Source organism: Centroberyx affinis, unplaced genomic scaffold, assembly GCF_046629955.1.
Source record: "Centroberyx affinis isolate AG114_WGS23_722 - 3 ecotype Tasmania unplaced genomic scaffold, CSIRO-AGI_Caff_v1 ptg001864l_1, whole genome shotgun sequence".
NCBI lineage: Eukaryota > Metazoa > Chordata > Actinopteri > Beryciformes > Berycidae > Centroberyx > Centroberyx affinis.
This window is the reverse complement of record NW_027280241.1, coordinates 60,527-85,508: the sequence shown is the minus strand read 5'-3', so window position 1 is coordinate 85,508 and position 24,982 is coordinate 60,527. Positions and strand designations below refer to the sequence as shown.

At 41.3% G+C, this 24,982-nt stretch overlaps 2 protein-coding genes across 2 annotated transcripts in view; both read left to right on the top strand.

Annotated features, from left to right (window-relative positions):
• Positions 1-13,371, top strand: part of igf2r (insulin-like growth factor 2 receptor) — a 57,128-nt gene extending 43,757 nt beyond the window's left edge. Inside the window, exons 41-51 of the mRNA XM_071530039.1 lie at positions 895-1,047; positions 1,308-1,542; positions 2,070-2,206; positions 2,770-2,887; positions 4,311-4,457; positions 5,011-5,195; positions 6,849-7,035; positions 7,705-7,854; positions 7,975-8,044; positions 8,227-8,511; positions 9,199-13,371. Coding sequence (XP_071386140.1) covers positions 895-1,047; positions 1,308-1,542; positions 2,070-2,206; positions 2,770-2,887; positions 4,311-4,457; positions 5,011-5,195; positions 6,849-7,035; positions 7,705-7,854; positions 7,975-8,044; positions 8,227-8,511; positions 9,199-9,357 — 1,826 coding nt within the window. The 3' untranslated portion in view covers positions 9,358-13,371. The remainder of the gene's footprint in view (positions 1-894; positions 1,048-1,307; positions 1,543-2,069; positions 2,207-2,769; positions 2,888-4,310; positions 4,458-5,010; positions 5,196-6,848; positions 7,036-7,704; positions 7,855-7,974; positions 8,045-8,226; positions 8,512-9,198) is intronic.
• Positions 13,372-14,211: 840 nt separating this feature from the next.
• Positions 14,212-24,553, top strand: LOC139653080 (solute carrier family 22 member 2-like). The gene is made up of 11 exons (XM_071530037.1): positions 14,212-14,613; positions 16,019-16,122; positions 16,897-17,051; positions 17,532-17,700; positions 18,718-18,832; positions 19,306-19,406; positions 20,273-20,487; positions 21,818-21,926; positions 22,127-22,239; positions 22,944-23,043; positions 24,097-24,553. Exons 1-11 carry the CDS (start codon positions 14,212-14,214, stop codon positions 24,188-24,190), a joined length of 1,677 nt encoding a protein of 558 aa, XP_071386138.1. The 3' UTR covers positions 24,191-24,553.
• The last annotated feature ends 429 nt before the right edge of the window (positions 24,554-24,982 follow it).

Genomic DNA, 24,982 nt, shown 5'->3' with positions numbered 1-24,982 from the left:
TAAGGTTCAATGATGTTTAGATCTGCTGATTTGGGAGGCCATGGAACGGGTTTGACTTCACCCGGGTGTTCATGAAACCTCTCCCGGCTTTGTGGAATAGGAGTTCCATGAGTTGCCTCATGTTGCTTTGAAAACTCACATATAAAAGTGGTGATTGTCAGAGCTCTTTTAAAGCTAATTGGCATTCAACTTAGTATGACTAGTCACTTCAAAGTTAAAGTCCTTTTTCATGTGGTGTTTCCAATATTTTGTTCAATTTCAACCTGCATGGAGCACCAGATGGGTGGTCTTTTCTGCATCAGGACAATTGAGATAGTGTCGGGTCCAAATAGCATTTAGAAATAGGATAAAACAAACCATAAAAATAAGTTGCTAATACTATTTGAGCCAAGGCTATCTAGGAACCCAAGCTAAGAAAACAGGACAAAAGGGTTAAGGTTGGGATTAGGGTCAACAGCCAATCAGATACATGTTTTCGTATAAAAATATGGCTTATTTTTCTTGCTCAAAACTAATTGGAGCCTCTCGCACTGCTCACAATTGGTCAGAATAGAGTGGCCCATCAGCCAAGTTGCTTGCAGTCTGAACACATGCTAATAGTCTTGCTGAAGAGCTTGTACGTACATGTAGGAGCTGGGTGTCCTGAGGCTTGATATCTTCCAACCTGGTCTTCCAGTGAGCACAGGGTCATAAAAATGATGACCAGAATACTCTTTGACCCAATGCATCTAAATTACTTTGCTGGAAAAAAATAATCAGATTAAGTATACTCCGGCAATCAGAGCTTTCTTGTAAACACTGTGTCCTAGATTCGCAGGATAAACGCAGCGTGAGATTCTTATGTTGCGGGGACAAAGCGCACTAGTGTTTTGCATGTGTGTGTGTGTGTTCCAGTGACAAAGCAGGGGGACCCGTGCATGTTCCCCTTCACCGTCATGAACAAGTCGTACACAGAGTGCACCACAGCAGCACGGATGGACGGCAAGAAGTGGTGCGCCACCACCGCCGACTACAACACCGACCAGAAGTGGGGATTCTGCCTCGCAGGTAACGGATCCACTATACTTTGTTCTACATGTGTCCGTATCGTGAGAAGAGGGCCGGTGGGTGGAGTATCTGGGGTGGGCCAGTTTGGGTCAAATGTCCAGTCCGCCACAACCCTATGGATTCTAGGTGTAGGAAAATTAAGTTCTTCATGATGAAATTAGATGTTGTACAATCTGCATTCCTGCCCAACGCCCGTTACTTTTCTCAATAGATCTCTCTTTTCTGAAAGCCGTCCTGTGTTGCTTCTCCCCTTCCTCCAGCGTCCGGTAAGCGTCAGTCCTCCATACTGCTAATCTGCGACCAGTCCGCGGGGCACGGGACCCCTCAGTTGCTCTCGGAAACCGGCGGCTGCTCGGCCACTTTCCAGTGGCGGACCAGCGCCGTTTGCCCCCCCAGGAAGATGGAGTGTAAGCTGGTCAGCCAGCATCAGACCTACGACCTCCGCACCCTGTCCTCCCTCACAGAGCCATGGAAGTTCAGCCACAAAGGAGACTCGTAAGTCCGGCTTTAACTCGGGGTGGGCACTCTGTACCTGTAAAACTCCTACATTACAGTATATTGCACATATTCTGTATTTTCATTTTCAAGAGCAACTAAACCCCAAACCCAAATCTGTGGTGAAGCCCGACACCTAATGGTGAAAAGTAGGGTACTGAACTGGTCATCTGCTATTGGCTGATCTTTGGTGCCAGATGGTGACTTCACCTGGCACCAAAGATCAGCCAATAGCAGAAGACCAGTTCAGTACCCTTCTGTTCACGAACATGTTAAATGTAAGTTTTCAGGCTATTTTCATGGCCTCATTCAAATGGATGGGAAGTAAAAATTCAAGTGGCAAATAACCCCCATGTTAAAATGAAGTGGAATATTGCTTTAAAGGCTAAGTTTGTCAATTTTGGACCTATATATAATTTGTCTCTTACATACCTGTAGTACTACAATATTGACTCCCGAGTGAGCTGTATGTTGAAATGGCGAGCTCTGTATCTGTTACACTCTGTCCTCTTTCTATATGTCTTTAGGTATTATATCAACCTGTGCCAGGGTATCCACGGTGGACTGACAGATTGTCCAGAAGGGGCGACGGTGTGCCGCCACTCGGCAGCAGGGAAGACCCAGACCCTGGGCCGGGTTTACACCCAGAAGATGCGCTACGCCGGTGGGTCATGGAATCAAAAGTGTTTCAGTATGCTGTTACGAGTCTGGATTAGGGTTCAGTTGAGTTTTTGAAGGCTGATATAGATATCTTTGAATTGAAGCTACCAATAGACGATATTTTGGAGGATATTTGGTGCTGAAATTCAGTGTCTATATTTGACCATTTTCTTGCCAAAAGATTTTACGAAAAAATGACAAGTTGTATTGTATTCTATGGGATACTTGACTGCTCTTGATGGACAATTCTGAATAGTTGCAGCATGTCGAATCAAATACATCTGAAGTAGTGGGTCAAATATAAACTGTTTCAAAATTTAGATTGACTTACTAGTAGTTGTGATTAGTCTGATTAGAGCTATTGGACGAGATGATAAAACTTTCGGTGCTCTGTTCTCCTTGGGTTGAGGTCATGTACCTACATCTTCCTACAATTTTAGCATGGGCTCCTCATCCTCTTCTATTCCATTTTCACACTATCCCCTTTGTCACTACAATGTTATAATGCTCCCTTTTGAGCTGAGGAAAATCTGATCACAGCCTTGCACTTCTTTCCTTCCTCTGCAGACGGAAAGATCTTTGTCAGCTATTCGATGGGAGATGCTGTCTGTGATAATGGCCTGAAGGCCAAGACTGTGATCCAGCTGAGCTGCGGCTCCACTGTCGGGCACCCAGCACTCATCAGGTAACATAGAGCTCAAGGAAATCATTTAGTGTTTTGCAAATTTTTCTTGTTTTTCTTTTTTTGTGTGTATTTTTTTCCCATTTAATGGATTCCTTTAGGAAGATTGTCAGAAATCATAGGAATTTTACCATCAACAAGTGTGTATATACTAGACATTAGGGTTGCAGGTTATACCGGCACTACAACATTTTAAAATGGTATTATACCAGCGTTTTGCAAAATTCAATACTTTCTCATTGCCATCCATGGGAAAATAAAGACTGTGCCTGTAAGGATTCAAGGGAGGGCGAATCTCAACATATTGCTGCACCCATTTGCAAAAGATGTTTCAAGGTTTGTGACACCAAGGAAGGCAACACATCAACAATCTTTGTTTATTTTTCATTATTTCAATACGCTATATAAGGATGAACATATCAGCCACCAGGATTTGAACCTCTGCGATTTTTGAGCTTGGATGTTAAGGTCGATCGCAGCAGCAGCACAATGCAAACAGTGGAGCAGCTTTCATTGGTCTCAAAGGAAGCTTTCCCTCCATGGCTGATGGCTGTGGTAGAGCTAAATACAGTCATTGTTTGTACAACGGAAGAGAAACACAACCCAATTAACCGCAAATACACTGGCAGAACCGTAGAAGAGAATAGGAAGGTAGGAAAACCGATGCGATAAAGCTCAAATACAGCCAGATTGGTTGTAACACAAACAAATCACCCATATTGCTCAAGTAAGGACAAAAGGCCAACAGGAGACGGGGGAGAAAGGAATCGGACAAAGCAGAACCTTCATTTCAGCCATGTTCAAATTCTGCTTCACTCCCACATGTGCTGCTATAATGAGCATGTGCAGCACATTCAACCACAGCATTCATTTACTCCGTGTTTCGGGATGCCTAACTGCCGGTGTTCATGGCAGAACACAGTGTTTGTCTTAAAAGTTAAAGTTTTCTCCGGTTACAGTGTCATTTGGAGTCCCTTGCAAAACCGGTGCCAATGCTCAGCAGACTTAATATTACACACGGTCTTGTGCGTGAATGCACCGATGTGCACGAGTTCAGGCTTCATGTACTCTGGACTCACATGTACGTGTGCATGCAGTCACACAAAAATGGATGTGAATGCTCTTGTGTCCTTAAAATAATCTAAATGTAAGGCCTTAAAAGGTATTAAAATGTCTTAATCCAATTATTAGAGGTCTTCTATTTCACCATACAGTGATAGATTAATACAGAACAGTGTTGGTGCAATATTGAAGAACATGCTTTTTTTGCATCATATCTGCTTTAGACTTCATATAGCTTTAGACTGCTGGTTTTGCTTTTGGTTTTATTCAAATCCAGTCTTAAATTTGGCTTTTTGAAACATGCAGATACCCTGCAACCATGCTAAGAGTCTCCATTTATGTGTGTGTGTGTGTGTGTGAGCAGCGTGGACGATGCGACATGTGAGTTCGTGATCGGCTGGGAGACCCGGGCGGCGTGTGCGGTGAAGCAGCGCGAGGTGGTGATGACGAACGGGACGATCCGCGTTCCCGACACAGGAGCCCAGCTCAGCCTTGGAGCACTCTACTTCAGGTAACACACACACACACACACACTCTATCTATCTATCGCTTAATCATGCTTTCTCTCTTTCTCACACGCAAATGTATTTTTTCCTATTAGTCAAACAAGGCAATAGTTTACTTATCATTACCCAATCCGCAACCCCCCCCCAGTCCAATCACTAACAAATATGTCACCTTGAGGTTGTTTATTATGTAGGATAGGAAAAAAAATAAAGAGGAGCTGTCACTCAGTGGACTGGACCTTGAAATGGACTTAATTAAGTAATCATTCACAGTTTACAAGAAATTATGAAAAAACCAAGAAAACCATGCAGAACCTTATCATGTGGTTTACAGCGGCCTTGGAAATGCTAACCGTGAAAAAACGTCAGGGGGAAAACTGTTTTTCAAAAAACTACAATCACGATGCGATGGCAGTTGAAACATCAGTGAAAGACACACACAAACCAAAGGTGTTGCTACCAATAATACTGGTAGCACCCTTCGGACATGAGGGCCTAGTGGACATGAACCTCTCCCCTTTGCTTATCTTTATTCTTACCCTCCTCCTCCTCTCTCAGCCACCACCAGGCATCCGGAGACATCCGCTCCAACGGCGACAGCTACATCTACCACATCCAGCTGTCCGGCATCACCAACAGCTCCATTTCCTCCTGTGTGGGGGCCAACATCTGCCAGGTCAAACTCAACGGAGACTACCGGCGCAAGATCGGCCTCTCCAAAACAGCCAAGTACTACATTAAAGGTAATTTACATATGGTACCCGTAAAGGAACAGTTGACTCGAGTATTGGGGTTTTTTTGGGGGGGAAATTTTGCCATTTGTTGATAGTCCGCAGTAGAGAGAGACCAAAATGAACATTCTGTCATTATCTACTCACCCTCATGTCAGTGGAAATTCCATGGAAGTTTCGAACAACTACCAAACACACAGCGAATTAGCTGCTGCAGGTCGGTCCCAGCCTTCTAACAAACGATTGAAGTGAATTGGGTCTAGTTGTTTGGAGTTCCAAAATGTTATAAAAATGACCATCAAATTCTTCCAAACAGCTCATGCAGAATAACAGAATAATCCAAGTGTTTGTATATTTACCTCATTATGTAGTACTACTAGTATTGCATTTCTTCTACCTAGAATAACGCTATTAATGAGGTAAATCTAGGCCTTTAGACCTTTAGCAGTGCAGTCTGTTGGATTGTCACTTAGATCATCCTGCATGAGCTGTTGAGAGAAATTTGATGGACATTTTGGAGAAGTAACAGTAACAAACTAAATAACAGCGTCAATAGAGAAATATTGGGTTACCAAATACTAAATTATACCTTAAATTATCTACATTTCTTAAAGACCCACCATGGTTGGTTTTCAAACACCGCCCTAACATCCGCCAAATGGTTGCCAGATCTGATCTCCCTCCTGTTAAACCAAATCTCACTCACCAGAACCCATTTTGGTTATTTAACAAAACGCCAGTGTGGTCTTGGCGACGTGGGGAAAAACAAGTTGTGTGCTCAAGACGGACATAGCAGAGCATCAGAAACCAAGACCCACATTTTTTGAAGGCAAAACACAGTGTGTCCTCCCTACATAGGCATAGAACACACCAAGACTCCCAGACAATTGGGATAAAATAAACTTCTATTGCAACAAGAATCATACTGATCTATAAATTGGACACCATGTCCCCCAAAGGAATGAATGAAGAATTCTCAATCGGACATTTCCTGTAATTCCGCGTAACCCGTTGCTCCCTGTCCCCGCTTCCCCTCCCCGGCGTCTCAAGCTTGAAGAGGATAAACACAGATTTTTTCCATCAGCCTTTCACTCCTTCCACCATCTGCCATTGCCAGAAACTCTGAAAGCTTTAGCTTGCTTGCACTGGAAGAACACCGCCCTCTTCCTGTTTTGTGCTGTAAAGCAATCGCCCTTTGTGCCACAGAGCAATCAAGCAGATTTCCCGCCAAATCCGACCTGATGACACACAGTGTAAAATCTTCTCAGTGATGGTCTTGTTTTATGGTAACTATACAAAAGTCAAAATCAAGATATCAAATCAATCAATCAAAATAAAGAAATTCTGCCAAATCTAACCTGGTGGCACACAATGTAAAATGCATTGTAGAGGCCGTTATAGGCTGCCAATCTGTCTCAAAATTAATGTGGTACTGTTAATGTTAAATTGCTACATGTTGCACCTTTAAGCAAACTTGCACAATGGACTAAAAGTGTGTATCATGGCAAAACCATCTTCTGTTGATTGTGTGTAGTATCTAATATTTGAACATTACCATTCACACATTCATTTAATGGTATGTCAACAACAAATGACACTGTACAGGTCATCCCAGCAGAGTCACTGTTGATTTGACAGCCTTACCTCACCTTTCTGTCTTATCAGGAGGCAACCTGGACGTGATCGTGCCCTCCGACTCGGTGTGCGGGCGGGAGAAGACCAAGAAGGTCTCCTCCACCATCATGTTCCACTGTAACCCCACGGCGGGCGTCGGCATGCCAGAGTTTATGTTGGAGACGGACGGATGCCAGTATCTGTTTATCTGGCACACTGACGCTGTCTGTGGTCTAACGTGAGTCAACACTGTTACATATACATATCAGGGTTTCCACTGGTTATGGAACTTCCTGAATATCATGGAATGTACAGAGGTTTTGTTCCAGACAGCGAAAATCAAGGAATTTGATCCATTCTCTGAGAGAAGACAGGGAATATCAGGGAATTTTACAAATGGGTCCCTTTATTTAACGTTTAATACATTCGATCGTTTTCAGCCCAACTGGAGTAGAAACCAGACTGTTCACCCTCTTTAGAACAACATTAACAAACCAAGAAAAAAAATTTTACATCGTAGAAGTGCCCAACTTAGTTCTTGAAAGTCACATAAATTTTACAGTACTGTGCAAAAGTCTTAGGCACCGTAGATTTTTTTATATAAATTTCTTAGAAGTCTTAGATGTTTATTTGTTTTCTGCATTACTGTGTCAGTAGACTGCTGTTTATTGTACATTTTTGATATTCAGAAACTTTTCATTTCATTAGTTTTGAAGGTATCTTCGCTTTATGGATATCTTTGACATATGCCTAAGACTTTTGCACAGTACTGTTCATGAGGGCCACACTGGAACCCTGATGTATATACACCCACATATAGACAGATGTAGACACCCAAGCATAGTTGCAGATAGATTTCTAAACTCACACACAAATAATCGCTCATTTGTCTTTGATTGTCCTACAGAACTGTTGACAGACAGTCTGATGACGACGGGGAGGGCGGAGCTCCCAGTCTGTCAAGGCGGAGCCAGGCAGTGGGGGCGGTGCTAAGCCTGCTGTTGTTGCTTCTGACCATCTGCCTCCTGGTTCTCCTCCTCCACAAGAGGGAGAGGAGGTGAGGTCCCACAAAGGGAGACAAGTTGATGCTGCCTGGAAATTTAAAGAAACAAATTGTTGAAACAAATTTGATAAATTGCGAGATGATGATGTAGCTAAATCTCTTGTCTCCTCCCAGGGAGCTGGTGATCCAGAAGGTGGCTGGCTGTTGCAGGAGAGGAAACCAGGTCTCCTATAAATACTCCAAGGTAGGCTGATCTAATGAGTGAATCTAATGTGTTGTTTTGCTGTTCAGACTTAAACACCAACTTGTTTCAGGTATGAGAAAAAAATGGATTTCATCTACCTGTCTGCACATAGACATGGAGATGCAAGTTATCCCATATGATTCATTGTCTGTGCTAACTCACCTTTGTCTCTAATTCCCCAGGTCAACATGGATGAAGAGGGGGGCGAAGAGGAGATGGAGTGGCTCATGGAGGAGCTGGAGGCTCCCCCCGCGTCCTCCTCGTCCTCCTCCCACGGCGGCAAAAGCAACCACGGCAACGGCCACATCACCACCAAGCCGGTGAACACGGACGGCCTGCGCTCCTTCGCGCTGGACGAGCAGGACGACGACAGCGAGGACGAGGTGCTGAGCGTCCCGGGGGTGCGCGTGGTTAAGTCCTCCGGACCTCCCAGGCGCACCTCGGGGCACCGCAGCGCCTTCCTGCAGGTGAGGCTCATCTCTCCTGCACCAGTCCCATGTTGTTACTATTATTTTGTGGCGATATTCAAAATCTTTGATCATTTTGATGCCAAAGAATTTTAAAAAATGACGACCAAAATTACTTACCATTAGTATTGGCAGTGTTTCCCCCGGAATTCTATTGTTATCATGGTGGGAATAGCTTCTGAAACAGACCATCATGGGATGTAAGCCATCATAGGACATATATTCAATGGATAAATCGATATTCAATGGGCCGATATTCAATATTATCGAATATCGCGATATTTCGCGGATATCGCGATATTTTCCACGGTATCGAATATCTAGTTCCTACTCGTCATAGAATTCCTGAAATAACACGGAAGTTTTAGAAGGGTATTCCAGGGAATTTGTTCAATTCTCAGGGGAAGTTGGGGAATAGAATAGAATTGTACAATTGGCTCACTTTTCCCCCGACTGAAGTCGAAACCAGACTGTTCACCCCTTTAAAGAAAAAACAGCATTAACAAACCAGGAAGGACGAACATCTTTAGGTTATGAAAGCAGTCTAACCTGGTTTAAAGTTTTGTTGATTTTCACTTGATACCGCATGAAGAAATAACATATTGTACAGGTAAAAACCAAGACTTGTACAATTCAATGACAGCAAAAAAACTCAACAAAGTCCCTCGTTCCTTCGTTCCGTTTCAGGAGGAGAGCGACGAGGACCTGGTCGGCCTCCTGGACGAGTCGGACCGGAAGCGGAAGAGCAGCAAACCGCGCTCGGCCGGCCGCCACCACGCCAACAACACGGCAGCCAATAGGAAACGGGACGAGGACGACAGTGACGAGGACCTCCTCAGGGTGTGAGCTCACTATCCCTCCCTCCCTCCTTCCACCGTCCAATCAGAACTATTCTCTCTCAGTGAATGTCTCCATAGCAGCGACGACGACGACGACGAAATAGTAACAACGACCACCTGTTGAAAGCAGAAACCCCCTCCCCTCCTTTGGGACTTTTTGTTGGACTGCACCTTTACCCGGCCTCCTCAGATCTCCATCCAGTCCACTGACTGAAGACTACATTGAAGTAAAAGCTGTCAGCACTAGCACACGGTTTGTCGATATTTATTGAAGGCTGAATATTTAAACCGTAACTCCGGCCGTGTTCGACCTCGACCCTATTCACCCAAATCTTTCTATCATATCGATTGATTCTGAAATCTCGCCAACTGCTTCAAATCCCGTCCGAACGGGCCGACGGACACTCCAAAAATCAACCCCGAAAGCACCGAAAGAGCGTTTCAACATGTTGATCCAGGTTGAAAACGGCGGTGTTAAGCTCGAAATAATCTTTTCCGTGGACTTAGGCGGTCGAGGTATTAGCTTCTGTTGTTTCTAAAGGGAATGAGGACACCATTTGTCTTTCTTGCTGTTTACAGTTGCTCCAATAGCAGATCTTTCTCTTTCTTTCCCCTTGAGAAGAAAGTGCGATGCCTTCCTGACGATGAACTTAGTTTGCATTCTCATCACTAGACAGATTGATTTTTGTCTCGCTTTGATCGACGAACGATGATGTACATAGATGATAATGTTCTATAATATGGACTTTTTATGTTTGTTGTTGTCTTCACTGGTGAATTGCGCACTCATTTGTTTTTGTTTTTTATGATTATTTAACGGCTGTCCGAGCTGATTAGCGGTGTGCGTCTCTGTTCTGTTAACTGTGCAATGAATGAACTCAAGATGGCCTTATGATGTATGAATGGATATTCGACGAGAACGGAGGTTCTAAGTTATGAAACCTTAGCTGTGCATATCAGTTAGACACGAGGAGCTGTTAGGTTGTCTCTCTCCCACCAAAGCCATATTTGTACAACCACCACTGGCGCTGATGTATAGAAGTTATCATGTCATTGTTTTCCATTTGCGCTCGCATACATCACAAGCTCAGTTTTGGAATTCCGCTCTACGCTTTGGGAAGCTACCATGTGTGATTTTTAACTCGGTAAAGCCAAGTTTTTTGTAGTGCCGAAACTCGCCCATTTTTAGCCAAACGCATGTGATAATAGGACGGAAAAGACAGAAATGAGACACAGTGACATGAATGTATGTGGATTGCAGCCAGTTCACTTTAGCAATTGAACTCATTGCAAAGGAGCAGAGAGGGCAGAGATATTTGCTGGAGTTTGTATTTCTCGAATGTCAACATTTCGCGAATGTTCACATTCTTTTTTTTTCTGACTGCAGTGTTCCCACATAATGCAGTTTGGCCTGCACAGTAGAACCGTCACAGAGTATTAGGGTGTGATCACGCCTACAGTTTGTTTTCTTCAGTCTGAACCATAGTGGAAAAGTTTACTATTTCACATGGAGTCACAAGTAGCTTGTTGACTGGACAGAGTTTTGGTGACCTGTCATCCCGCCAGGGTAGAGATTTTGGTAGCAGGCGGAGTCGAAACAAATCTGATTCCAATCCCTGTAGCTTTAGCTGAACTTGATGGACTTTTTGCTGTAATTGACCTTCTCTGGTGTTCATGCCAGTTAAGAACACATGAAGAAATAGCTGAGTATGAGCATCAGTCCAGACTTCGGTTTGCCCTCGCTTCATTTTGTTATTCTAGGCTTTCCAAGCATGAGGAAATACTGGCTATCAGATGTCAACATCCGTCTCCTTATACCCATGAAATCTTGTGTTTTGGGGTTGTTTTCCACAGTTCCGCACTCCTACCAAACGGTACTGCACTTCTCTTGGAAGAACACTGAGACTGACATTTTCAGGCGTGTCATTGCGGTTATTTGGTGCCACCAGAGTTCGAATGGCATTGTTCTCACCTGGCCTAACAAACGAACGAACTAAAGGAGTAAAGGCTCCAGGGTCCAAATAAACGTCTCCAAGCATGCCTGGTGCGAACGCTTCTTAGTTGCTGGTGACACATGTTGATTCTTTTGAATAGTTTTGAATAGAGTAATTCCTTATTTTGTATTGGTTTGATACCCAAAAAAACTGCACTCTATCCTAGACTACATATTTATTCCATTGTGTACATTGATTGCATTGTCTGAGGTACGAAACAAAGGGGAAAGAAGGTAGATTCACCAATGTGATTTGACCGAATTCAGGGACAATCCACAGCAATTATTGTGAGGTGGTGAAGATCAAGATCATACGAGCGCTCGTGGAAAACCTTATTTTAAACCTCTCGGTGTGATGTCATCGCTAAAATCAGGCTTTAGCCATATGCACTCAGTCCAAAAAATAAAACAACGTTTCACCATTCAGGGTATTTCTAAAGCTTTGTACACAAGATTTGTTAAACAAGAGAAGAGTTTTTCTAAGACACCACTCCTACAAGACACACAAAAAAGCGAAGACTTGTTTTGCTAGTGGGAACATCCATAGTCCAAGTGGATGAGTTTAGTTTGTGCCATAATTAAGAAACTCCAACATCTTGCTGTCCCTTTGCTGTAGGTATTGGTAACTTCTCCACCTGATTTTTGTTTCATATCTGGGAATTAAAGTGGTACCAGATCCGGAAAATAGACATCAGTGTTTTGATAAATGAAGCATTGTTCACATCTTGCTCTAAAATCTGACTTGATCATGTTCTGTGTTCACTTAAAAAGGTGGATGTGCAATGATCATATCACTTCAGCTAATGATCTGAACCCGTGGAATGCTTTATTCAATTTAACATAATACTAATGAGAGCATGCAGAATGTGGTGATAGTATATGGTCATCAGGGCAGGGTCCTAAAGAATAGTGCAATTACTTGAGACAAATGGCTCCCAATGCAATGTCAGAAATAGATATTTAATGTTGAAAAGTTCAAGATTCTGCAGTTTAGGAAATCAACCCACATGCTGACAGAGGAATTAAAGTGGAAATCCGCGCGATTCTCAATTTTGCTTGGATTTTTTGTTGATGCAGTTTGAGTCTCTCTCTTCTTTGTCTGTTCAGTCATGGTGGCTATTGCTGCTCATGCTAACTACCCCATTCTTCTTCTGTTTATTCCAAACAAACCGGAAACGTAAAACGCATCACTTCCTGAGGATTTTTCCCAGAAAAGATCTTCCAGACACTGGCAGCAAATGAAATAAAAATTAAATTTTTCATGAACTGGATATAGGTTGAATCACTAGCAAAAGGGATATTTATTTATATGAAAATGTCGTAGATCACTACTTTAACCTCAAAATTCATACTGATTCTCTTTCAGCATGTGGAGTTCTTCGCCTAAATTAGCCTCAAATGTTGCCATGAAAATGCCGCACTTCAAATCTCTGCCCTTTTTTTTTTTTAAGAAAGCGGTCTAAACGGAGGTAAAGGCTTCTATCAACATTCGGCACTTTGCGACGAGAAGTGCCACTATGTCTCCTCAGGGGAGACGAGTCGATGACAGAGAAGCGGACGATCGTGTTGGGTGCGTGAACGATAACTTTGTTGCTCATCGTCGCATAATGTCTATCTCTGCTGTATTAAGTACCAAAGTATGTGCAGCTCATCTGCATGGTACTGTACTGAACCTCCTCTTTCTCCTGCTCTTTTTTTGTCGTTGCCGGGTAAAGGCGAAAGTATAATACGCATAAATTTTCAGTCGCCTTCCTCATTGAATGTCTGTGAGCGAGGTCAAGGGAAGAGTTCAGCGGAAAAGAAGTAAAGAGATATCTCACCTAGCGCGGTGCGGTGTTGAAGTAGTGACGCCAAAAAAAAAAAGAGCATGAGAACTTTTCTGTGATGAGTCAGTACTATGCGAGGTGATCATTATGTTTTAGTTGGTGTAAGTTATGTTCTCTGAAATGTTTTACAGCTTTTTGCCTGTTTTCCTATTTAAAGAAAATGTCGATGTAAAAATATTGCATTATTTGAATAAATAAGAGATCAGCTGTTGATCGTTGTTGTGGTTTCATTGTAACTACAGAATGAGTGACTCATGGACAAGAATGTAATTGCATACATACTGAACATCACGTGTTCCAGTATGTAGTTACTATACATAGCTATTGTTCAGTAGGTTTGAATTCTCTGTCCTTTACAAGAAACCAACAAACTTATTGTAATGGGATTTACAAATCAAATTATGTCATTTTTTACTCCTAATTTTGGAATCTAGTCAAGATAGTTCACTGAAGACTGAGCTTGGCATTTGCATTTTCAATAAGAACAAACTCAAACACACTGAAGAAGATAGTGTTCTTCAGTGTTTGTTGAAAACAATTGGCTGATATTCCCTTTACTAAAAAGACCAGCATTCAGATCGTTGTCAGATCTCTGTGTACCAACAGATACCTTTAAAGTAGACCTGTGTTGGACCTATGCTGTCAATCAGTACCATCGGTACTGATTGACAGCTTGACTCTGTGTGTGTGAAAGAGAGAGTGTAAGTACCCCAGTCCATGTCAGCGCATGCATGTGTTAAATTTGCCAAATGACGAAGAGAAGGGAGGGCGTCAAGTGTGTTACTTCTTGTGACGCCTGAATACGTGATAACAAACGTGTTTTAACGCTCCGCTGCTCGGCCTGTAGTGCGACACCGACGCGTTCGTGTGGACCTTTGCTCCGTCTTGCCCTGTTAAAAACCCGAATCGACAAACACCTCACTGGACACGCTGTCGAGGGACGCTCAACATCCTCGCTGGTGAGGTCATAGACTCAGTTACGAGACAGTTTGACAGCGGCCACGGTTACTCGTCGAGAGAAAACTCACATCCGAACGCAGCCATGACCACGTTCGACGACATCTTGGAGGAAGCCGGCAAGTTCGGCCGCTGCCAGAAGCGCATCTTCGCCCTGCTGTGTATGGTGTCCATGCCGTGGGCCGGGGTGTACGTGGGCATCGTGTTCCAGGGTTTCACCCCGGATCACTGGTGTCGGGACCCCGGGGTGGCGGAGAGGAGGCGGGCCTGCGGCTGGAGCCTGGCGGACAGTCGCAGGCTGACGCTGCCCCGGGTCAACAGCTCCGGAGTGCTGCAACACAGCAGCTGCGAGCAGTACGAGGTGGACTGGAACACCACCGCGCTCACCTGTGACTCTGTGGAACTGGAACTCAGCAAAACGCCCACGACGGCCTGCAGAGACGGCTGGGAGTACGACTATGAGGGAAGGCAGTCCTTTGTTACTGAGGTGAGATGAGATACAGCAACATGGAACTTCCCTCTTTGGGGAAACTGGGTTGTTGCAGCAGCAAATAGTGGCAGATTACATATGCACAAAAACAGAATATAATAACTTTAATAATAATAATAATTTTATATGTATAGCACTTTTCTAAAAGCAATGTTTACAAAGTGCTTTACATACAATAAAACCCAAAAGCAGTGATGTGAAACTACCACAATGAATGATAGAAAAAATAAAAATAAATTAAAAAATATATATAATAGAAAATAGGAATAAAAGGTAATATATGAGGTAAACAGGTACAACTAAAAACACACAAACAAACAGAGATACAATTAAAAACAGATCAAACTTTACATAAAAGTGTGCTGAAAAAAAAAATATATAAAAAATAGGAGTAAAAGGTAATACAAGAGATAAACAGGTACAACAACAAAAAAAACCCCAATAAAAACAATAGGTAAGGCAAGTTTATTTATTTAGCACATTTCATACACATTGGCAATTCAAAGTGCTTTACATAAAAGAAAAATTAAAGACAGGTAATAAAAGATATAAAAAGTGAAAGTGCATTAAAACCATATTTAATAAGAGAAAGAAAAAGATTAAAAAAAAAAAAAAGATAAAGATATAAAAGATTAAAAAATAAATACATTTATAACAAATCATTTATAATAAAATAAATACAATAAAATAAAATACAAAGAATTGTGGGGTTATATAAACTGATGCAGCCAAAAATGCAGCTGTAATAGGATGCAGCAAGGAAGAATAGAATATAAATAAGTAGGCTATAGCAAATGGCGGGTATTACATAAATCATAACTGATAATTCCAACATTCATACATTTTAAGTGGAAATGTATGAATAATAACTATGAAAAAATATACGTTACAGCATAACGAGGGTGTGCAAAACAACAGCAGTTGAACGTGCTGGGAAAAATGAAGATATGAAGATATGTACAATATAAAATCAAAATGAAATGTATGAGAAAATATGAAAAATTATGAAAAATAATATATTCAAGAGGGAGAGAGTATGGGAATATAAAAAAAGAAGGGAATTTCCAGTATATATTCATGATGTACAAAATGGCAAAATACTTACAAACTTAACTTCCCTCAATGTTGCCAAAAATGAAAGAAATGTTGAAAATATTTCATATATGAAAGGGTAGTAGTTGACCACAAGTTGGTTCTTTCTGATTTTTTCTGTTCTTAAAGCAATATTCCACTTAGTTTTAACATGGGATTTATTTGTGGTATATTTCTGGTTTTCATGGTGGTCAAGTGCCAAATAACCCTCATGTTAAAACCCTCATGAATATTGCTTTAAGAAAGACAAAAAATCTCAAAAATAAGAGACGAATGTAACTAACTGTGTGTGTGTGTATGTTGGTCCCAGTTTGACCTGGTGTGTTCCGATGGCTGGCTGGTGGATATGTACCAAGCCACTCTCAATGTGGGCTTCCTGGTTGGGAGCATCGCTATTGGCTACCTGGCCGACAGGTAAGGCTCTGATTGGTTAGTGTTGTTTCCTGGTCGGCAGGTGAGATGTGAGAGTATGGATGCGGTCAATTGAATTGAACTGATCAGGTGTTCTCTAACATTTGTAAGTCCTGAATGATGGACTTTCCCACCGGCACATGAACATAGCATAATAGTTATCGCTTAATTACCTAGATTATGGGGTAGATTGTGCCACAGATCACTTTGTCCCATAGTTTTACACGAAGCAAATTTATTGATGATTTCGATGAGACAGACACAGTATATAGTGGTACAGATAAACAATATAGTGAGTGAAATGAGCTTGTCATCAGGTCAGATTTGGCGGGAAATCGGCTCTATTGCTCTATGGCACAAAGGGAAATTGCTTTACGGCACAAAACAGGAAGAGGGCGCTGTTCTTCCAGCGCAAACAGAGCTAAAGCTTTCACAGTTTCTGGTGATGGAAGATGGTGGACAGAATGAAAGGCTGATGGAAAAAAATCACTTCCAACATGTTTATCCTCTTCAGTAAAGACAAAGATGCCACGAAGGGGGAGGGAGGGAAGACAAGGAGCGACGGGGCTTATGGGAAATGGGGTCTTAATTTTGAGGCACACTAGCACTAACACTCACAATTCATTTGACAAAGACAGATTGATGCTACCTGATTGATTGACAATGCTACATATAGCACCAAAACTGAGAGAATGAATACATGAATGAATGATGGAGAGATTAGACCATTGAAAGACAGTCAGTTTGTCTCATCTTCGTTCCTCTCTCTGTTTGCAGGTTTGGCAGGAAGATGAGTTTCCTGATGTCCAACCTGCTGAACGGCATCGCAGGGATCCTGGTGGCCGTGGCTCCTAACTATGTGTCTTTGCTAGTATTCAGAACTTTCTATGGCTTTGGTGTGAAAGGAGGCTGGGTGGCTGGATATGTTCTGAGTAAGGACACCATGATTTAACCTTAAGCGAAGAACGGCTTTCTTGGCAAAAAAAAAAAAAAATCAATGCTTTTGAATTATTTTTTTTATCGTCTTTAAACTCTTCAAAATAAGGGAAGTGAAAGGACTGAAATGTAGCATGAATATTGAAAATGACAAAGATGAACAGATCAATCTTGCCAAGGGACTTTCAAGGATCTCCCAAACAAACCTATCTCAAGCATTAAAGCCTCATTCAAATGAATGGGAAGTAAAAATCTGAATGCTACGAACTCGTCCAGCTGCATCCGATCTGGGTGATTAGTTTATATTCTGGTTTTCAAGGCGGTCAAGTGCCAAATAACCCCCATGTTGAAACTAAGTGGAATACTGCTTTAAGTGAGCACCCAAATTGCTGTCTATTTCCATTTAGTGATTGGTTTTTTTTTTGCTGGTGATCCACTCTCAATTTCAACACCTTTCTTCTTCTCCTCTCTCTCAGTCACAGAGATAGTGGGGGTGGAGTACAGGAGGACAGTAGGCGTACTCTACCAGATGTTCTTCAGCGTTGGCATCCTCCTCCTCCCTCTCCTCGCCTACTTCATCACTGACTGGCGCTGGCTGCAGGTGGTCATCACCGCCCCCTACATCATCTTCCTGTCCTACTATTGGTATGGAAACACCCTCTTTCTTTATGTATTTTATGCTTTATTCAGAAACAGATTTTTTTTTTAATGACAGGGAATTTACTTTTTGTAATGATTTTGAAAAACAAAAACAGCTTACATTAGGCAACTTTTTACATTGGCGGCCCCAAATGGTAGTGAGAGGTAACTGTTTGAAATAAATAGGGCAGATCTATGGTGTCGATTTTTATGTAAGCATCTTGCCTAATGCTGCTTTCAGCTAAAAACCATATAAGTATAATTTTGGTTTGAAAATCTGTTAAAGCCCCATTGTAAATATGCTTCTCTTCATTCCTGAAAAACTCTGTTTTCACAGATGCCACTACAAAACCAAACCCCTTAATTTTATCACTGAAATGTCCTTAATTCCTCCATTACTTAAACATTAATTATCCATTAAAAATAACACAGCTTTAAAAATGTAAGGTTAGTATCATGGGTTTATAAAGGATTTATTCATGGGTTAGTTCATGGAGATCCTAAAATTAAGGGATTTGTTTAGGGATTTTGTGCAGGTTTACAGAGTTATTAATGGAAAGGTTCCTGTCTCCCTGAATTTTACATTAAATTATAAAGTAAGCAGTCAAACATTAAGGGGTGTTTGATGGGGTCTCCACCATTAATAACTCCCATAACTCATTTTAAGTGGATTTTGCATGAATTAAGGGGTGAATTAATGTACTGTAAATGTAATGGTATTTTAAGGGATTACTGGTTCGTAGAGTGTATTGTTTTTTCCCCCAAAAGCATTAATAAACAGCAATGTCATTTCCCATTTCCCATCATCTTCTTTGATAAACACCAAACCAACATGTAGTGCAAACACACGGATCATCTGAATAAAGCAGATACAGAAATAGGAAAAAAATCTCTGGTGCAGAAGTTCCTCCTCACCTCAATACTTCAAGGTTCAATAGATATACAAAGATTCTAGAGGATTAGAGCTACAGTATATAACATCCAGTTTGTTGGCTCGGATTCATGGAAATTCTGAATTTGCAGGTTCATCCCGGAATCTCCGAGGTGGCTTCTCTCTCAGAACAATTCCACCAAGGCTGTGGAGATTACTGAGGCCATGGCCAAGGAGAACAAGATGACTCTCTCCAAGAACATTGAGGTAGCTGGTTGTTTAAGCAAGGACGGGCACTAAGGCAGTGATTCTCAACCTTTTTCATATGAAGGACCCCTAGTTTAGTCCACATTATGGCCATGGACCCCCATTCGATGAGATTTTGACTCTTGAACCCAAATCTGAGAATATTTTTATTGTTAGGTATGATTTTGTCCAGAATTCCATGACTATCTGTATTGTAGGCAGAGAGATAACAGTCAAACTATGATCAAAACAGTCATTCTTCTGCATTGTCTAATTGTGTTAACTTCTTGTAAATGGAATAATGCTGAAGTTTAACAATTGATCAATTTGCTGGGGACCCCCTGGAACCCCCTCATGGACCCCTGGTGGTCCCCGGACCCCACGTTGAGAACCACCGATCTAGAGAAAAGAAGTGAAAAGAAAAACAAATTAATATGGAAATCTACGCTAAATCATTTTAATTAGGAACTCACAATCTATGTTTGATTCTTTAGACTCTGAAAGATGATAACGCTGACTCCACCACTGCCTCCTTCATGGACCTGATCAGAACTCCAAAAATGAGAAAACACACTTTGATCCTCAGCTATAACTGGTGAGTTTCAGCAAATATTTTTCCAACATGAGTATAGCCTACTTATAATGCAAAGTTGTTTGGTATTCATTTGGCAAATATAGTGCAGGAATAATGGAAAGATCAAAGGTTACCTATCAGGCCATATGACTGTAAATTGTTGTATTAGTTTGTCAACAGGGACTTACATTGCCTACTATTCTTCAAACAAGTGACAACTAGCTTAGTGCTAGTTACAGCTGACAGTAGCCACTTTTAACACTTACGAGCAAAAGCACACAAAACAATAGCGCCACGTTTTCAAGTTTTGAAAAGTCACCTGAAAATCGAAGAATAAAAAAATCACCAATAATAGCTCACTACTACTTAACTATTGTTATACGGCTAGCATATACTTAGCAAGGCCTACTACGCTAATATTATATCCTCAATAAAAGATTATGTACAACAAAGAAGTCCAACAAACAATATGCAGAACTTAAATTCTTAAACAATTGTAAAATGATATGACACCTTATCAGAATACCAGGAAATTAATCTACTAGCCAAAGATATTTCAGACATGGTGATACCTGATGAAGGTTGGTTGACTGAAACATTGTGTCATACATTTCTCTGCAAGTGTGTACAGTGTGTGGGACTTCAAGTAGACATGGTAGTTCTACAAGGACCTAATGAAAATACTAGTCTCTTGGCAAGAGCATGTAAAGATATTTGTCCTTCTGGCAAGCATACAAATAACATAATTTGCTTTAATGTTGTGTTATCAATCATTTTTTCAGATGGTGGTCATCTCATTTTGGAAAACTCTGCAATGAAAGACTCTTTGACCTTTGTCCATCCATCTCTTGACCAGCCACTACCATTCCTCTCTCTGCTCCCTCCAGGTTCACCAGCGCTGTGGTCTACCAGGGTTTGATCATGAGGCTGGGCATCCTGGGAGGAAACGTCTACATCGACTTCCTGATCTCCGGCCTGGTGGAGTTCCCCGCCGCCTTCCTCATCCTCTTCACCATCGAGCGCATCGGCCGGCGGTATCCCTTCGCTGCCGCCAACATCGTCGCCGGAGCCTCCTGCTTCATCACTGCCTTCATTCCAGAGAGTGAGTTGAAGTGGGGCATTGAGACTTGACAAGAAAATGACTGATGTGGGTCAAAGATTTGCCTTTTTGTTTTGTCTCAGGGACTCCCGACAGAACCTTTATTCTTTATTTAGATTCTATTCTTTATCCAGGAAGATCCCAGTCAATGAAAACATGTAAAAACGTACATGATGTGACGTCAAGATATTTCCAGTGCAGCTACAATGGAGTTTGACAGCAGCAATCCAAATAATCAACAGTAAACATCACGTTTTGGTGTCAGTCCCTCATAATCAAAGAGCGAGGGCTTCTTTCTAGAGCCGCCATTTTGCACCAAAGTTCAACAGTCATACAGGGATCCAGGGTAGAAAGGGCAGATAACCAATTTCTCCACAAACTGTGGCCTCAATAGACCAGAATGCAATGCAGCCACAAGACATGTTGTCTTTTGAGTAAGGGGCGTGGTCGCAATCATAGAAAATGCCTCAATGTTCACAACTTGCTATAGCTAGCTAGTTGGCTAGCTAGCAGTAGTGGAAGAAGTACTGAGATCTTTTACTTTAATAAAAGTAGCAATACAACAATGTAAAGATAGGTACTCCATTACAAGTAAAAGTCCTGCATTCAAAATCTTACTTAAGTAAAAGTACATCTTACTTACTTAAGTACAAGTATTGGCAGCAAAATGTACTTAGAGTATCAAAGTAAACGTACTCATTATGCAAACTGTCCCCATTTAGAGAGTTATATTTTTCATAAATTACTGGAATATTAATACTGATACCGATGTATGTCAATACTGATTGACATACATGTACATGTAAGCAGCATTTTAAAGTTGTCAATGTGAAGCTAATCTTAACAATTTAGCTATACTTTTGGGTAGTCTAATCTATAACAATGCTATTTTATAGTTATTTTATAAAGATGATCAAATGTTTTAACTATAAAATATTGATCTGAAAAGTAACTAGTAATTAGGCTATAGCTATGAAATAAATGTAATGGAGTAAAAAGTAGCTACAATATTTCCCTCTAAAATGTAGTGGAGTATAAGTACAAAGTAGCATAAAATGGAAATACGTAAGTAAAGTACAAGTACCTTAAAATTCTACTTAAGTGCAGTACTTGAGTAAATGTACTTAGTTACTTTCCACCACTGCTAGCTAGCTATAGCAAGCTCTGGGAAATGTAGGAAATGGGTATACCAAAAAATACAATACTTGATCACAAAATAATTCCTGTGATGCACTGAACATCACAATTTGATATTTAACACCTGTAAATAAGATGCAAGCGATTCACTTTTGTAAAACGTTTTTGAACTAACTGTTCCTCTCTTTTCTCTCAGGTATGTTCTGGTTTAAGACGGTGGTGGCCTGTATTGGTCGGCTGGGTATCACCATGGCCTTCGAGATGGTGGTGTTCGTTAACACTGAGCTCTACCCTACCTTTGTCAGGTGAGATGGTTTTCTGGGTACCACTCAAAGTATTAGATTTAGTTTGTTAAAAAGCCGGTCTTTTAAGATACAATGTTCAACTGTATGGTTAGTCCCGCCCTCCTCCCGCTCATTGGTCAAGTTCACGCCCCAAAAAACTTGTCACTTATTATTATTACTTGAAAGTACAGAAGCTAACCCGGTCTTCTTCTGTTATGTAGGAACCTGGGAGTGTCAGTGTGTTCTACTCTGTGTGATGTTGGAGGCATCGTCGCTCCCTTCCTGCTCTACAGACTGGCTGTCATCTGGCTGGAGCTGCCCCTCATCATCTTCGGTGGGTTTCACATTATTATGGGGTGAGACCATTTGGTGCGGTCTGTGCGGCAGCTGGCTTTCAAGGCCCTCTGTGGAGCTCTCAACCCATGTACTGAATAGCTGAGACACCGTAATTGAAATTCCAATTCATTCCAAAATGCTATATGTCCATTCTGTAAAAACGAAAAATTTTACCTGATGTTCTTCCTCAATTCATAGATGTTGATATTTTGTAAGTAAGGTACAAAATAAGCTAATAACTTCCATAACACTCAGTAGTTATACTGTGATACAAGCAATTATGTTGTTTTTAAATGGTGGATATCTCATTTTGGAACGCAACTCAATTAGCCCTCTTTACTACAGTTCCAGTGATCCAAATGGGTTGATGTATTTTGCTGCATCATGCCTCAAGCTGCCATAGAAGCCACACTAACCAGTCTGGCAACCACAATCTAACCATCTGTGCTGCCTGTTTTGTTGGACTGCATCTGTGTGAGGACCATCAGCCTTTCAACAGAGAACACCCCAGCTATAGATAGAGATAGCAGAGTCAGAGTGACCCTCTTTACAGCCAGTGCTGACAACTTTTTCTCCGAGGAAAGTAGCTATTGTCTGCTCGAAAGTTGCCAGATCTGAAAGGGAAAATCAGATTTCTGTATATACTGGATACGTATTTTATTGTATTGTTGGTGGTAACAATCTGTTGTGCTGTTTGAACAGGATCTCTGGCATTCGTGGCTGGTGGTTTGGTGCTGCTGCTGCCGGAGACCAGAGGCGTACCGCTGCCCGACACCATCGATGACATCGAGTTCCCAGAAAGGTGAGCATTCTCGGCTGATTCCCGATTCTGCTAGAGCAGTGATTCTCAACCTTTTTCATATCAAGGACCCCTAGTTTAGTCCACATTTGGGCCACGGACCCCCATTTGATGAGATTTTGTCTCTTGAACCCAAATCTGAGAATATTTTTATTGTTAGATATGCCTTCGTCCAGAATTCCATGACTATCTGTATTGTAGGTAGAGAGATAACAGTGAAACTATGATCAAAATAGTCATTCTTCTACATTCTCTAATTGTGTTCACTTCTTGTAAATGAATCAATAGTAAAGTAAAACAATTTATTTAACAACAACAATTTGCCTGGGACCCCCTGGAACCCCCTCAAGGACCCCTGGTGGTCCCTGGACCCCACATTGAGAACCACTGCGCTAGAGACTCAGAGCAAGAAAATACAAACATGCAGCTCTTTATCAGACAATCAAGTGTCTTTTGCACAAATCATTGTCTGTGCATGTGTATATGCATATGCACGTGTATCTGCACGTGTACAGTATGTGTATGTGTGTATGTATAAGGGATGGGACGATATGCTTATCTCATGGTACGATTCGATAAGCAATACGGGCTTCGCAATTCGATACAACCACGATACGATGTAGTAAATAAAAGTTAAATGACGTAGGATAAAGTCTGACTGTTCAGCATTCTGTTTATTTCGGAGCCACAAATCTTTCTAGCGATGGCATTGGCTCGCTAGAATGTAAAGAACAATTTAAAAATGTCATTATAAAGTGACAATAATATAATTTGGATGGAGAGCTTGTGAAATTGTGATGGTCAAACCATCTCATTTATGATTATTACAGCAGAATAAAATGGAGCTAATATCGCAATACATTTTTCTGCCCCACGATACATATTGTCACATTTTCGTATCGCGATATATTGATTTTCAATCGTCCCATCCCTAGCATGTCTATATGTAACTTTTCACATATTGTCTTCCTCATCCTCTCATATGCCTCTCATTGTTATATCTGGCATATAAGTAGATATTTTTTATACATTATCTTTTTTTATATTTGTCCACAGGGCCAAGGAGAATGCTGCGCTGAAGAACCAACAACTGACCAACCTGTTGCCCACCAGCAACGTAACGACCAACAAAGATCCAGCTACTGTGTGATTTCCTCATGTGCCCTTTGGGAAAACTGTGACCAAAGTATTTATTTATGTTGTTTCAAGAGTGTTGCATATTTGTTATTTTAAAAACACTAATAATGATGTTGTTGAGATATTATGGGAAATAAGCTCCTCCCCTGATTTTTGTTTTCAACTATGTGGCCTGACTGTCTCTGCCTATGTTTCCGATGTTTGGCTATGGCTCTTATCACCTACTAAAAAAAAGGTGTTATAGATGAATCTGCTGTAATGTTTCTCTGTTAGTGATATTGATGTTGGATGTGTTATTGTGTTATTGGGGTAAGAATACTTTTATTAGTACGGTCAGTAAATTGAGAGGCTGTGGTGTGTTGTCGTGGACTGATGTGCCGTCAAGGGAGTTTAAATTATTAAAGAGGTTTCTTCTAACACAGCTTGCACTCATTTTGTTTTCATAAAAAAAAAAAAACAGGACATTTAATAGGATTTGCCTAGAGAGAGAGAGAGAGAGAGAGAATGTAAAATGACATAACCAAAATGAATCAGGAATAGCTCCTCAACCATAAGGCCTATATGCATGGTTCTGGCCTCCTTTGATAGGTAACAACTATTCCAGAGTAAATGGAGATGCAATAAAGGAAAAAATAAGATTTTCATCCTTGCCTAGTATCTAAAGGACAGTTAGCTTGTGACCAAGCCAACTTTGCTTGAGTCCCAAGTCAAGTCACAAGTCTACTGTATATGTAGATTACCAAGTCAAGTCCAAGTCATTAATATCAAGTCTCAAGTCTAAATGTAGAACACCAAGTCAGAACAA